General features: G+C 36.0%; 1 protein-coding gene across 3 annotated transcripts in view; it reads right to left on the reverse strand.

Annotated features, from left to right (window-relative positions):
* LOC118195202 (uncharacterized) overlaps positions 1-15,755 on the reverse strand; it is a 194,916-nt gene that overhangs the window by 26,151 nt on the left and 153,010 nt on the right. For all 3 annotated transcript variants that reach the window (XM_035366461.2, XM_085822497.1, XM_085822496.1), the window contains 3 exons: positions 12,073-12,200; positions 3,230-3,376; positions 2,149-2,240 (listed from right to left, as the gene is read on the reverse strand). In XM_035366461.2, coding sequence (XP_035222352.2) covers positions 2,149-2,240; positions 3,230-3,376; positions 12,073-12,200 — 367 coding nt within the window. The remainder of the gene's footprint in view (positions 1-2,148; positions 2,241-3,229; positions 3,377-12,072; positions 12,201-15,755) is intronic.

Consider the following 15,755-nt stretch of genomic DNA (forward strand, 5'->3'; position numbering starts at 1 on the left):
CCAACTAGCCATCACAGAATTTCGACCTTTGAGCTATCGGACAGGAAACTAATTATCCAAATGAAGCGTTTTCGGAATTTCTGAAGAAGTTTACTAAATTTTAGCTTTAAAAAACGATTTTTAACTATCGGTTTTTAAAAATGAATTTTTTCATTAAAAGATCTTGTTCTTCATTGTTGAGGTCTCATGATTTTAAGTAGTAATGAAACTAAATACCTCCAAAAGAGATTTGGATGAAATAATGTAAAGTTTTGTTATTGGATAGATCCAAAGATCTTGAAAACACATGATAGTGTCAAGTTCTTGAACTATGTTTAGCTTTTATATCAGATTATACAATCTTTTATACTTTTAATGTCGTTCTTGAACTGTTTAAAAGAAATGTTTTGCATTCAGATGTGGTGATTTCCCGTATTCTGCAGATTAAAAATTATAAAATTAAAGTATGTAAGAAACGTTTTTAATTATGTGGTTTTAATAAACTATGCTAAGATGTAAAAAGTAATTTTGTTAGCCATTATAATATTCTGGGGCAAATGTGATTTAAAATCAAATCGTGGGAGTATCGATATTCGAATTCTACTAGGATAGAAGTGATGTAGTACAACATAAGCCGTATAAGTTCCGTTTCAGTAAATTTTTACAGTGCAACAGAAATGATATAGTATAAAAATGACATATTGCGTATATAAAATTAAGTTACATATACCTTTTCAGTATAATTATGAAGATAGTTAAAAAGTATTTTCTACTTTTGGTGTTTAAGGAATTATCGCGTTGTCCTGTGCTTGTGATATAACTGAAAATTATCCAGATGGAAAACAGAAGATCGAAGATTCGAAGTTTAGCGATGGTACGGCTAGCATTTCACGTTTTCTGTTGAAAAAATTCAGTAGTCTTTAAAAGTGCATTTGGTTAAAACAAACAGTTTTAAAATTAATAAATTTTTTATGTAATTTTTTATATCTATTATGAAATGTACAGGCGCGGTGGGATAGCTTCCCCGCAAAGCAATTTTAGGGTTGCCACATTTAACGAGAAATCACCCATTTGGCGACAAAATTGGCGATATGCCATGGACGGATGGAGAATCTTCTGGAACGAATTCTTATCGGTTTAGCCCACAATGTTCTCGAACACAAGCCAAAAACTATAAAAACCCTGCTGGTACGCGGAGAGAAGTTTGCCTCGTCTGGAGTGCGAGATGGTGTGTCTCATCTAGTTAGTCCGCGCGGAGACGATCGAGTTGACAGCCGGGCAGCGAGTGCCGAGTAGGTCGTTGAGTGCATCGAAAGAGTCTCTTAGTGTATCGCGGTTAGTGCATAGTCGAGAGAGTCTGCTGAGCTCCGAGAACGACTGAACCGAAGAGTCGGGAGCTGTACTCTGGTGCTTTGCAGTGAAGCTGTCTTCACCGTTATTGCCTGACAGTGTGAAGGCTGTGTCGTTGATTGTTCCAGCGTGTTTATAGTAGATCTTCGACGACTGTAAAAAGTGACTTTGGAGCCGTCCTGATTGATATTGTCTAAAAGTGTGTTTCGATACTTCATCAAGTGTCGTCGTTATTCACTCCAAATCTACAAACTCCGTACGAAAGTGAAGGAAGAAAATAACGTAGCAACTGGTGTCAGAAAAAATCGTAACAATACTTTATTTGCTTAAATAAATGAGGAAAAACACAGCAGAATTATTTGTCTCAATATAAAATAGACTGTCGAACAAACAAAACACATAATATATGAAACTTTTAAAGAGAATGTTGTTTCCGCTGATGTTTTTAAGTGCAGTTTAAAAGGTTAAAATACCTGAAAAATCTGTCTTTAATACCGAACCACTCTTCAGGAGACCAAAACGATTTGAACAACTTGATTAAGACTCGTCTCTGATATTGGAACCCTTGCAAAATGAATTTATTTTATTGTGGAAAATGAACTTACTATTATTAGTCATCAAATAAATATGTTTAAAAATCTTAAAAACATTTTAAGCATGTAGTATATGCACTTATTTTGTGAATTTATTTAAAAACTCTTAACTATTTTAAATATTTTCGAGTTAACGTGCTGCTTTGAAGTTTGAATTTAAAGCCGTCTTGTTCTAAAATTAATTTATCATGATTAATCTTAAATTCAGTTTACTTGAAAAACTTGCCTATAGGATGTGCTTGAAGATATTTCCTTTTTGAAGAAGACAGAATGATTTTCAGGTTTACCATCGACACTCTGGACAGCATAATGAAGAACCTATAAAAAGATAAGGAGTATCCATATGGTGAAGAAGTAACACTAAACGAAAAGAAGTGCTCAATCCGCTATATATTTTTCTGTTTCATGAAATTTGCATAAATACAGAAATTCGTAACATTGTTCCTTTCCAAGGACTGTACGTCCCGTGCAGTACAATCTCTGGACAGGAAGCCATACTTACAACCAAGAAAAAAACAATGAAATAATATGGTTATATTTATACACCAAAGGAGTAAAGCTAATAAGAAGGTAGCGCCATCTGTCAGCAGAAATAGTAACAAAAGTTGAAAAATTATGTTAAAAATTTTAAAAGCGTTAGGAAATAACCGAATTGTAAATAAAAAAATTAATTAAACAAGATAAATCTTTGTGAATATAAAAAGCTTCAAGGAAATGTAATTTACTAATCGAAGAAGCTTTTTGAATCATTTTTGCGTACCCAAAGTCAAAATTATGATTAAATTTCCAACTATGATTAGCTACAGACTTCAATTTTGGAAATAAAACTCGTATTCCTTGATGAGAAAAATTAACGCTTTTTTAGTTTGGCAGACATATCTTAAGTTTATCCACAGTAAGAAAATATGTTATAAATTCCCAAAGAATTAAAGCCAGAAATAGAATCTTACAGAATAGAACTATAGATTTTATTGATAGGCGAGAATATGTCTTGAAAACTGTACTTCTAGAAAATTCAAGCACTTTTGTAATTGACAGGTGGATTAAAATGGAAGCACGACAATGTTATTAATGTTATTTTTTAATGTTATTAATATTATTTCTAATTTCTTAGATAACTATCACCTTATATTCTGTCAAAGTAGGAATGTAATTTGTTATAAAAATACGTATGCTAGTATGCTGATTTGTTAAATAAATGCTTACTTACAATGCTGCTTTGTTAGTCTGCACTTAGTGTATAGTTTTTCGTTTCGTACGTTACATTTGCATAACAATTCTCATTAACTATATGAAATAATACCTACTTGAGGGTCGGTGGAAGGAATTTTGGCAATGTTTTCCAAAACCCGCACTATATAGTTAATATCTATTGGCTCCAGTTCTTCAGGCGATGAAGTAAGCTTTGACAATGTTTTTGCAGAATCCAAAATATTATCTTCTGTTATTTTTCGCTGTAAAAATAGAGCAAATTTAAGCAAAACTACTGGTTATTTTTTTCTATATAATTTCAGATCAAATGTTTAAAGAGTGCGGTAAACTATGCTAACATCTAATATCTTCATAAATTAATAACGTCCAATTAACATTTAGACATCGAAATTAAATTCCAGTTTCATTTCAAAAGTATTAAAAAAATGAGTTGAAATTCACTTTTAGCAGAGGAATAAAAATCAAAGTGTTGTATTATTATGACCTTTATTTAAATGCATTTCATTTTTTATGTTATATAAAAGAACAAAACCTATGACCGAAAAAAATAATGAAACATGAATTCAGCTTTCAACGAAGAGTTGGAAATTACCGGCTGAATCCGTAGTCATTAAGATTTTGGACAGGAAAATCACATGCGTCGGAAAATTCTTAACTGTGGGCTAAATATGCTGGCCATTATGCCAAAATAGATGGTGTGATAAGATCGCATAGAGGTTCTTTGTCTAGGATGAATAATTTCAGAATGCATTGGTGGCTCTTTCAGATTAATGGTGAAATCTTGTTGCCATGAGGTGCCTTTGTTAATGAATTCGGTTGCAGCCTGGAAGGTCACTCCAAGGGACAAAGAAATTAAAAAAGTCTTTTCATCAAGCAGACTTCGGACTTCGACTTGCTTTCAACTTCGACGGAAAAAATCTGACTAGACTTGGACGACATTAGATTTTTTGAATTACGATATTATTTGAATTTTGTGATTTATTGTGATTCTACTATTTAGTGGTGTGTGTTTCTGCAATTTGTGATATTTAGTCATGGAATGAAATGATTTTGCCCCGCTTACTTAGTTATCAATCTTACAATCAATCTTACAATGTGATCGCTTACAGAAATGCTGTTCTTGACGAAAATCGGACCGACCTAATTAATAAAGAGGGTTACCGATTAAATGATTTCACCAATGCAAATGCATTTGTGCGAAGCGATTACTAAGGATATTAATTCGAAAAGACATATGTGTGCTATGAACCTTCAGCTGATACAAGATGAAGATACCAAGACTATCATAGATCTTCCAGAAAACAAGGACTATCGCAGAATGTCTCCTGAATGTTCTAAAAGCTAAGTGCAAATATTATCGTAATTTGAATCCAAATGCTAATAATATTATGTTAAGGATGGTGTATTGCAAAGATTTGATCAAAATGCTAGTGCTACTAATGATAATGCTGCTAATGTTAACTCTGAAAATGCTAATATGACTGATGTTAATGATAAGATTAAACCAAAAGCTAAACGGTAAATAAAAGATCAATCAATGGTGCAAGGGATGAGGGTGACTTTATTTTGCCTAGAAATGCCTTACGCCGAATGAAAATTCTTAAAAGTAATATTGATATCCCTCTGACTAAAAATTTGAGAAATTGTCATGCAATAACGTTCATAATAATGATTCTGATGATGTCCAAATATTAGATGATTCTATGGATACCCAAACTGGGCCTAGTAATGATATTAATGTTGTCCAGCCCCCCCCCCAAGGTGAGACCAATAATGGTAAAACCTGAGGTTAAATATAGTGACTTTCTTAAAATATTAAAAACGGAAACTAAACGTGACTTCGCAGGCAAAGTTAATGGTGAATTTTTAAAGATTTTCCCTACCCCCGCAGATGACCACAGAGAAATTACCAGATATCTGGATTCTAAAAAAATTGTCCATTATGTCATCTTAACTAAGCTAGATAAGCCAATTAAAATTGTAATCCGTGGGTTGCCGTTTGACTGCCCTAAAGAGGAAATCTCAGATAAATTGTATAACTTAGGATATAAAGTTAGGCGAGTAGCCCAAATGCACAGAATTAAAACGAAAGCGCCAATGCCCCTTTTCCAGGTGCAGCTAGAAAACACCTCGGGTGTTGAACAAATTTATGACATTGTAAAATTTAGAGGTTTTTAATGTTAAATTTACTGTATACCAATCTAATGGAAGTGTTGTGCAGTGTCACAACTGCCAACACTTCCATCATTCATCATAATTTTGTAAGTTGAAACCCAGATGTGTCAAGTGTGCTGGGCCACACAAAACTACAGAATGCTCCTCTAAACGATTAGAAACAGTCAAGTGTTGCAAATGTATGCACGTCGGACGCACCGCGAACTATCGTGGGTGTCCGAGGTTCCTAAACAATAACAATGTTATTAAACCTGGTGGTAAAGCATTAGCTAAAAGCTCTGATCTCTCTAATATTGACAAATCCGAACAGAATAAATCTATGACCATCAATGGCATCTCATACGCTTCTGTAACTAGTAATTCAAAAACGGATATACAAAACCCCAAACCGCAGATGCAAGGTTCTGTTAAAAAGCAAACGGTTATTAAAAATCATACCCAAAATGACTTTATCAATTAATATTGATATTATACTATGAAATTATTTAAAGAAATTGGAAATGTGTTTAAGGGGTTATCCCTTGGTAATATTGTTAAAAGAAATCTCTGTACGAATGCCTGAATTGCAGGCAGCTAATAACGCTATTGATAAGTTATTTGGTGTATATAAAATATTTGAAGATATATTTTTTCTTGAATAGTGGTAATAATGAATAATTCTATAAACAGTTGTATAAATATTTTTACATGGAATGTGAACGGACTGTCTCGGAAAATTAATGAGCTCCGGGACTTTATAAATGAGTACGACTCTGACATTTTCTTCCTACAAGAACACTATCTTGGCCCTGCCACCCCTATCTTTACCCAAAACTACGCTGTTCACCGATTTAACAGACCTCTGACTGCCAGACACCCAAGAGGAGAAGGCACTGCCCTTCTGATTAAATGCCGCATCTCTCATAACTCTGTTCCAGTTCCACAGCTTTCAGCCATAGAAGCCACAGCTATTTCACTCATAACACGCACTTCCACAACATACATTTTTGTTTCCACATGCATTCCACATCCACTTAACTCTCACTCAGTCCTTGCGGACTTAAAGGTTCTACTCTCATTTGGCACTCATGTTATTATAGGTGAAGACCTAAATTCTAGACACCGAGCTTGGAACTGCTACAATTCAAATGACACAGGACGTGTAATTTTCAACTTAGCCAACTCGGCGAATTTACGCATAGCATCTCCAAAAACACCAACACGGTAGACCGTGAACTCCACGGGAATCATAGATTTCTTCCTGCTCAGAAACACCAGCATTCCGATGGATGTTTCTGTGCTGGATGAACTCTCCTCTGACCATAATCCGGTCAGAATGATTCTGGATGTTTGCAGTTATACCTCATCGGACACAAGAACCTACACTACTCCACAAGTTCGCCAAAGCTCTAAACAACTTTCAATACACACTCCCAACGATACACTCAAGGGATATTGATAGTTTAATTCATAACTATATTGATAGTTTAATTCATAACTATATTGATAGTTTAATTCATAACTATATTGATAGTTTAATTCATAACTATATTGATAGTTTAATTCATAACTTCACAACTGCCATTACTACTGCTCACTGCTCACAACAATGCAAGGAAAGAACTACCAAGAAAACGTAACTACAGAAGCAAGGAATTACAGCAGTTAATAAAACAACGTAATGCAGCCAGAAGGCATTTCCAGTGAACCCATAACCGGGAGAACAAAAACATATTCAACATGCTTTGGAATACTGTCAAGTCACTTTTAAATACCCAAACACAACAAGACTGGACTAACTACCTCAGTTCACTTTCTGCAGATGACAACTCATTGTGGAAAGCCATTAAAAGGTATACGGAATGGTACAATAACATTCCGCCTCTTAAAGGCCCACAAAAGATCCATTACACTGAAATTGAGAAAGCAGAACTGTTAGCTATGCATCTGGAATCTCAATTTCGCAGAAACAACTTTCATGACACTACAACAGAAAATCTATTTCATAGCTTTCACTCCAACTTCTCAACAAATCCAAGCACTGACAACATCATTCCAGCCTTACCGTCGGAAGTCTATGCGTACATCAAAAGAATCAAGAAAAAGAAAAGTCCTGGCATAGATTGCATCACCAATTGCTTGATAAAAAAGCTCCCAGTCAAGACCATTTTCACTATTACTAGAATTTGCAACCTTATTCTAAAATGGCAACACTTTCCTCAACCTTGGAAGACTGCGAAGATCATTCCGATCCTCAAGCCCGGAAAACCTCCATCTAAACCGCCCTATCACTTTACTCTCTTCCATCAGTTTTTACTGTGAAGCTATCCTGCTCAGGAGAATCAACGACCACATAGAAAGCAATAATATCATCAGACCACACCAGTTTTGTTTTATGAAGCAACTCTCAACAACTAACCAGCTCTACCGAATAGTAGAAACCATATCCGAGGGAATGGCAACACGCAAGATCACTGGAGGACAGTTTCTAGACGTAGCTAAGGCTTTTAACCGAGTCTGGCTGGATGCTCTCACCTACAAATTACACACGCTGAGCTTCCCAGGCTACATCATTAACAATATTAATTCCTACCTAACCGGTAGACACTTCGTCGTTCACGTTTCTGGCACAAACTCCACAAGCCATGCCATCCTGGCTGGCGTTCCACAAGGATCCTTACTTGGACCCACACTTTTTAATATTTACGTGAATGACATACCATCCACACAGGACACAACATTAGCTATGTATGCAGACGACACTGCGATCCTAGCACAAAGTGCATTCATAGGTCCAGTCATTCAACGATTACAAAACTACATCCATACATTAGAGACTTATCTTACAAAATGGAAAATTCAAGTCAACGTGGATAAAACATTGGCTATTATGATCACCAAAAAAGCAAATTCAAGGAAAATCTCATCTTCAGTGGCACCCCTATTCCTTGGGCCAAGCAGGGGCACTTTAATTATCTTGGGGTGATCCTCAACAAAACTCTTACATGGGCCCCACACATTACATTTATTATACAAAAGTTCGTAAAGCTAAACTATACCCTTTACTTGCTCGAAACAGTGTTTCATCAATTGACAACAAGTTACTCATTTATAAGTCTGCTCTCCGTCCATTATTATTGTTATGCTAGTCCAGTTTGGGCCCATACAAAAAATTTTATAGGGAAAAATTACAGACCTTGCCAAAATTCTATTCTTAGGCAAATAGTTAAAGCGAACTGGTATATCCGCAACAATAGAATTGATGAAGAACTGGGCATGGAGCAACTGCGCTCACATTATTATAAACTTGCTAAAAGCTTTCATGAAAGACAAAGAACAATTAACAACCCGGCCATTAAGATTTGCAATTATGACTACAATGACCTAACAAATATGGACAGGCCCATGGCCCAACTGAGTGTATATCTTATGTAATATTTATTACAATGCCTTTATGGTTTATGTTAACTTTCTCTTATTGTATCTGCTATGCATTCTTTTTAGTCTTACGTTCATAGTATTTATGTCTTACTTATCAGATTCAAATTACCAGTGTTGGCCTAACCTTGCCTTTATCCACACGCTCATCAGATCAACGACTTCTGGATGCATTCATTTGACACCGCTTAACACTTTAATTAGCATTTCCTAACATCTGGCTTCAGTATGAATTCTAAATTATTAATTATTCACTTTAAAATCTTTATTATAAAAAGCAAATTATTTTAGATATCTTTTAGGTTATTTCATCATACCATTCGCAATTCACAAGCTGTTCTACAAGGGGTAGAGCCTTGTCGCTCAGGTACCCTGGTGTACCAAACACCGTTCCACGGAAAAGAGAGAAGTCTTCATGAGGGTCAGAATATGGACACCTTTGTTATGTACGAGTGAAGGAATCTTCCCCCCTCCGGGAGTTCAGCTCAAGTAACCACACAGTGAGAGATAAAGGTTTTTCTTGAGAAGAGCGAAAACTTTTCTTGCTGGAGCCATTGGCCATATTGGCCTGCTAGAACTATCCCTCCTCCTGTATAATGCGATAGAGCATTTTTCTTGTTAATAAAATTCTGAAATTACGTGACTGAATGTATTTAAGTCCCACATCGTCTGGATATGCACTTGTTAATGTTTTTATCTTAATTCCTTACACCATTGTCGTCCACCACGTTTCATCTTAGAGCAATAGTAAAAGCACATAGGATTTTTGAAGCAAAGAATACTTGAAAAGTCTATTAAAATCTTCACCAGAAGTCTAATCTGAGATTTCAATATTATGCCTGATATGCTGACTAGGATACCAACAAGGCGCCTGGAAGAAGTCCTTAATTCATTACGATCTAAATGCTGACCGCACGATTAAAGTTATTTTTCATGAATATGATTAATGTTGTTTTATGAATTAGCCCCAAACACTGCAAAAGTCCAAAACTGAAAACTAACTTTACATACAAAATTTCATATGAAACTTTTCATGTTAAGGGAAATGCATTTTTAACAAAACTTTAAAGTAAGTTACACTACAGTCCTCCCTTTTGCAACTTTAAAAATCACAATTCTTAAAATTCTGTTTCTAATCTATATAAAACTAATTAGTTTTCAAGAATTCCACTTCACTATACTGGGATTTTGATTTATCACTCTCATATCCGCAAGTTAGGCTTACAAGTTTGTCCACAAATATCGACATACAAATTGCTAAAATAAGAAAAAAAATTTACATTTCCTTAAAATTATGAGTTCAAATATTTTAAAGAGCAGCACTATTAAACGGAATGTGATTATTTTCATTTTTTGCTAAGCAATTAAATTAAATAATGTATCAAAGGTAAGTCTCGAGTTTTTGTGCAGCTTTGAAAATGTAACGAGACTAGTGCATTTTTCTAAGCAATTCTTAAATAAAAAACTCATTAAAAGCTAGATATGTTCGATCATTTATCATTCAATTAGTTCTCAAGGTTATTCAACGACGCAAGACGTTGAACATATTATTCTTATTTTTTACCTTATCAAATGACATATTATGTATTTCTGGACCGAAAAAAGTGCACATTTTGTAAACAAATAAATCTATATTTTTGGAACAATCTTTTGGTTCTATCCTTTTGGAACAATTTATAAATACATATACCTATATACAGGGTGAGGCAGAGCAGTTTGCTTATTTTGAAATTCAATAAAAGAAAAAGTAATGCATATAATATATTTAATTCTTTGAACAGCGTCAAGTGCAACATGTTAAGTTTATGTTTACACTGTTTTAAAGATAACATCAGGTAGATAATATCATGTATACGTAACGATCAGAAGTCACTGCAACGGCCCGCTCGTTTTCTTCAAAAAACCATGGTCCATTTATTCCAACTTGCGATATTGCACACCAAATAGTTACACGTTCTGAATTTAAGGAATGCTGAGGAAGTCGCCTAGGGTTATTCATGACTCCAATAGCGTATGTTCTGCTTATTTACCGATTCCGAAAGATGGAAGTGTGTCTCATCACCGAAGAAAACAAGCGCGTCCTCAAGCATTGCAAAAAACTCTTCACATGAATTTTCTCTAGCAATAAAATCACGTGGATTAAGTTCCTGTACTACAGCCAATTTGTAAGGATGAAATTTCAGTTCTTCATGAAGGCTTCGTCTCAAACATCGAACGGACAACCCAACAGCAGCGGCATGTTTCCGAGCAGAGCGCTTAGGAGATTGCAAAACAGAAAGCTTTACCATGTCTATGTTTTGTGGTGACCTTGTTGTTCATGGATGAAGCCCAGGTTTCCTCTTCTTCACATCACCAGTTTCCCTGAAGTTGTTTACCCACGAACCAATCGATTGCTGCCAAGGGACGCGACCATTTCGTGGTATGGCATAAGGTGTTGCATGGAAATAGACATGCGGTGAATATTCTGCTCCTCTTTCAAATGTTTTGGCACCCATTGAGCATAAACCTTGCGGTATCGCAACCTTTTTACGCAGTATTGTGTGCACACTTCCTATGCTCATAGACATTTTCTCCGCTATTTCTCGAGTGCTTATTCGCCGATTCATTTTCACCACACGTTCCACATCTGCAACTGCTTCATGGATGATCACTACATGCGCTTGACCAGGTCGTGGCCTGTCGTCAGTGCTGCTCCTTACCCTACGAAAATCCTTACACCATCGGAATACCGATCTGCGTTTCATACACTCCATGCCATACACAGTTTTGATTCGACGATAGATTTCAGAAGCACTCACATTTTCCGCTATTAATAGTTGCACGACGGCTCGTTGGCACAGTTTGGAGGCATCCATGATGCGAACGATGCTTTGTAGCGTGCTCCGACGCTATCACACACGCATTTGGCGGGATCTGACGATATAGCATGCCCTCCCAGCACCCTGCGCCCTCTATAGGAGCATGCGCATCATCTTTGTCTTCAAAGGGTGCAGTTATTACAACAATGCCACTTTCATTTGAGCGACCCTTATAGAAATGTTGCCATTAATGAAGCTTTTATAAAACAATAATCAGAGCTCGACACAGTATGAAACGTTCAAAACTTATTTCTTGCTAGAGACTCTTACAAGATCTTATTTCTTGCAAAATCTCTTTCTTCCGAAACATACATGCATGTTAATCAATCTAACTAAATCTTAACTAAAATAAAAAAATAGAAAAATAGAAGAAACCACTGGACATAAAATATATCTAGAATATATATACTATCTTGTGAATAGATAGTTTGCTTGTGCTTTAAAGTTAAAATTACATAATGGATTTGTTTTTGGCTGCTTAAACTTACATTTGATAATTTGTAGAGATTTACAGTTAAATTTGTGGGTCTTTCATAGCATTGGTCAACAACGGCTCCCCAGTATGCTCCACTATTAAAGTCTCCTAAGCATTTTCGTTGCACAGCCTTTCCATCACCTGAAATTAAATGATTGACCTGAAATTAAATCACCTGAAATTAAATGAAATTAAATTGGTTTCAAGCACAGTTACGCAAAACAAAAGAATTAAATATGGAGGAACATATAATATTTTATTCTATTATTATTAACAAAAATAATTTAATTCCTAAACTAAAGAAATTGTTATTAAAAGTATAATAAAAAATTTAGTACATATTGCAAAGCAAAGAGAAAAGTTTTCATATAAAAAGTAAAAATTACAAGTTTTTTTTTTTTAATTTGGTGTCTTTGTTTTTTGCTTGGCAGCAGTCTTAAAATTAATATTAGATCCTCTTCTATCGATCTAAAATTTCCGATAGTTTTACATATACGCATTTGTGGTGACAATACAGAATTTCGCTAGACATTTTTTTTTTTTTTTTTTTTTGAAATAAGATATTAGTATTTGCGTTACACTGCAGTTTTCTATATGAAATTTTTTAAAATTCAGAAATTTCAAGTTCACTTTTGACGATAAGGTTTGTTTTAAAACCTTTTGCAAGACCATGTAATTCTTTTCAGATAGAGGAATAATTAGCTGAACATCTGTTAGGAGTATGATGCTAGTTTACGTTACCAAAAAGAAAAAAAAAAAAATAAAATAAAAAAAAACATTCTAGGGACTCTTTAATATTTTATGATCAGTTGCTATATCAGTTATGGCAAAACAAGGAAGGATTATTTATCTAAAAGATAAAAGGATGCCTTTGTGTAGAACGTTTTAGAACGGTATATGCCTCGTCTTCCCATTATCCACAAGGAATCCACGAAAAACTCATATAATCACTCTGTTCTCTAGCCCACCAGCGGCCGAGCGGTAAAGACGCTGAACACTGGTAGTTCGGTCTGAGGTTCGAATCCCGCGAACGGGCTGGCTGCATGGGCGTTTTCGTGGTTTTCCCCATGTGTAACGTGGTTTTCCCCATGTGTAACGTGTATACGAGCCAGTTTCCCTTAGAAAGTCCTCCACGAAAGGCATCCCTCCCTTTAGGCAGATAGCCCTCGTGTGCTTTGCCATAACTGAATAATCCACTCTGTTCTCTACTATTTGGAACCGGTCGTACTCGAGTGTTCAACATGCTTTTCAGATAAACAGGTGGACTAAATAATCTAGTCTCTAGTTTTTCAAGCAAGTTCAGATAAGTTTTATTCAGCCCTTCAAATGCATATTAATGATAAAGGCAGTATTAATAAAAAATTTATTACTGAGAAAGCACAATTTCGGGCAATCGCACAGGCCAATCGCAGAATAAATCGTCAGATTTCTAGTATTTACATTGATAATTTGACGAGTGGTCCAAGTTGAAGGATCCATTCTAACACTCCAAATATTCATATAATATGAATACGAAGAGTTTTGTAATTTATACTAACATTAAAGGATTTGGTTCGCAAAAAAGGTTAATTATTATGTGGTTCTCATCTTTCAGATGCATTCTTTTTACTGGACTATTTTCTGGATGCGTTAACTGTATCTTCTCTCTAAAATTGCATGTATGTTTTAAAAAGTAGTATTAAAATGATTGAAATATGTAAGATAATCTAGGAGCTCTATTCTAACGCCTAGAAACTAAATTTGCGGATTGCTTTGTTATTCAGGGAACATTTTGACATATGTGAAAACTCAAAATTTTAAATCTTTTCTTAAAATTTTCAAAAATATTCGCGAAATTCCATTCAACGCGTTAAATTTACTATCCAAATAACTATACATCATTGTGCTATTTTTTAACATTCGAGATAACGATAAACTGTTATTTAAAGGCATTTTGCTACTTTCGTAAAAGCTAGCTCAAACAAAACTTTCTAAATTTTATCTTTTGATGGAAGACGTAAATAAATGTTATCTCTAAGCTGTCAGATTTATTGAAGTTTTTAGTGATCTGCTGGACACTTGAGTCATTCTTGTAAAGCAGCGTTGGCCTGTGTAAACTGTGGACAAGCTCATAGCCAGGATAACTGCAAAGCAAAGACTCCACACTGCGTCAATTGCGCAACTCACAATAAATCCAAAGGCACTAGCTTCGACACCACACACCCGTCTAGTGCAAGACAATGTCAAGCCTACAAGGCAGAACTGTTCAGAATGAAATCAACGGCGCAGTGGTAGCTGAACAGCAGGCTATTGCATATCCAAGTACAGTACATGGTTTTGCAATTCTTCAAAGCAACTTGCAACGCAGCCAAGCCGCAACTGTCCATGCAGCCCAGGTTATTCTAGAAAACAATGTAGATCTAGCCGCACTACAAGAGTTTCATTCCATTAACAACAGGATCACAGGATTCAGCAACTTCAAAACTTACCATTCAGTAGGCAATCAAGCAGCCATCGCCTACAATGGTCCACTCACGCCCCTGCTAATGCATAAAGGAGATTACACAGTTACTGTACAACTGGAAGGGCCTTATGGTCAAATTGCCATCACCAGCGTGTATTTTCCTCCTTCGCACGACATTGACACTGCACTCCAGGAGCTGGAACAAGTCATGATGATTCCGACTAGGAATAAGATAATCGCTGGGGACTTTAACGCTGCTAGCCCTCTATGGGGTGCGCCAGAGGAAAACAGGCGTGCTTGCCCTGTCCTTGACTTCATCACTTCTCATAACCTTGCAGTCGTCAACCCCACCGACAGCCCTCCTACATACTGGACTACCAGGGCTCAGGGGTGGCCTGATATCACTTTAGCCACCACTGGCATTCTTAATAATATTCACAATTGGAAGGTTAGCGAAACTCCCTCGTTCAGTGACCATCGCTACATTGAGTTCAGAATAGATTCGGAGCACCAATTTATAACAAAGCACAGATGGAAAACGAAGTATATAAACCTGAACAAATTTAAAGATGCACTTTCAACCCATATTGAAAGTCTCGTGGCACAATGTAACAATTGCAACAGTAGTAAAGACATCGACGCCATGCATGAAGATCTTATGCAAACACTGCTCTCAGTGTGCGAAAAAGTCTTGAAAAGGAAACATTACGCAGCCCCGAAATGCACTCCTTGGTGGAGCACCACGCTGACTGCTGAACGCAGCAAAGTCCGTGCCCTAAGGCGCAAAATGCAAGCATGCAAGGATCCCTTAGAAAGAGAGACACACTCGCTAATTTTTCGAAAGCACAGAGCTGCTTACAAAAGACAGATTGCAAAAGCGAAGTTTTCATCCTGGAAAGAGTACTGTACCAACACTGCGAATAAGTTCGGAACTGTCTTCCGTATTGCACATGACAAGATGTTTACACCTACTAATCTTACTGCCACAATAAGCCACGGAGCAGCAACTAGCACAGAAGTAGTTGCGCACATTCTGGACAATATCTTTAGACCTGATAACGCAGACACAGATAATCCCGCACAAAGAAATATCAGAGCCAGCGTTGAGCAATATTACAATACCAAGAAAACAGATTTTGAACCACTGCCTAACGCCAAAGAAATAAGCGACATTGTTAAAGCGTTAAACACCAATAAAACACCAGGTCCTGATGGGATAGATAATGGCATTCTGCAAGCCATTAACAGTATGC

The sequence above is a fragment of the Stegodyphus dumicola genome, chromosome 8, assembly GCF_044657685.1.
Source record: "Stegodyphus dumicola isolate Sdum_Otavi_A_Nest chromosome 8, ASM4465768v1".
In the NCBI taxonomy this organism is placed as follows: Eukaryota; Metazoa; Arthropoda; class Arachnida; order Araneae; family Eresidae; genus Stegodyphus; species Stegodyphus dumicola.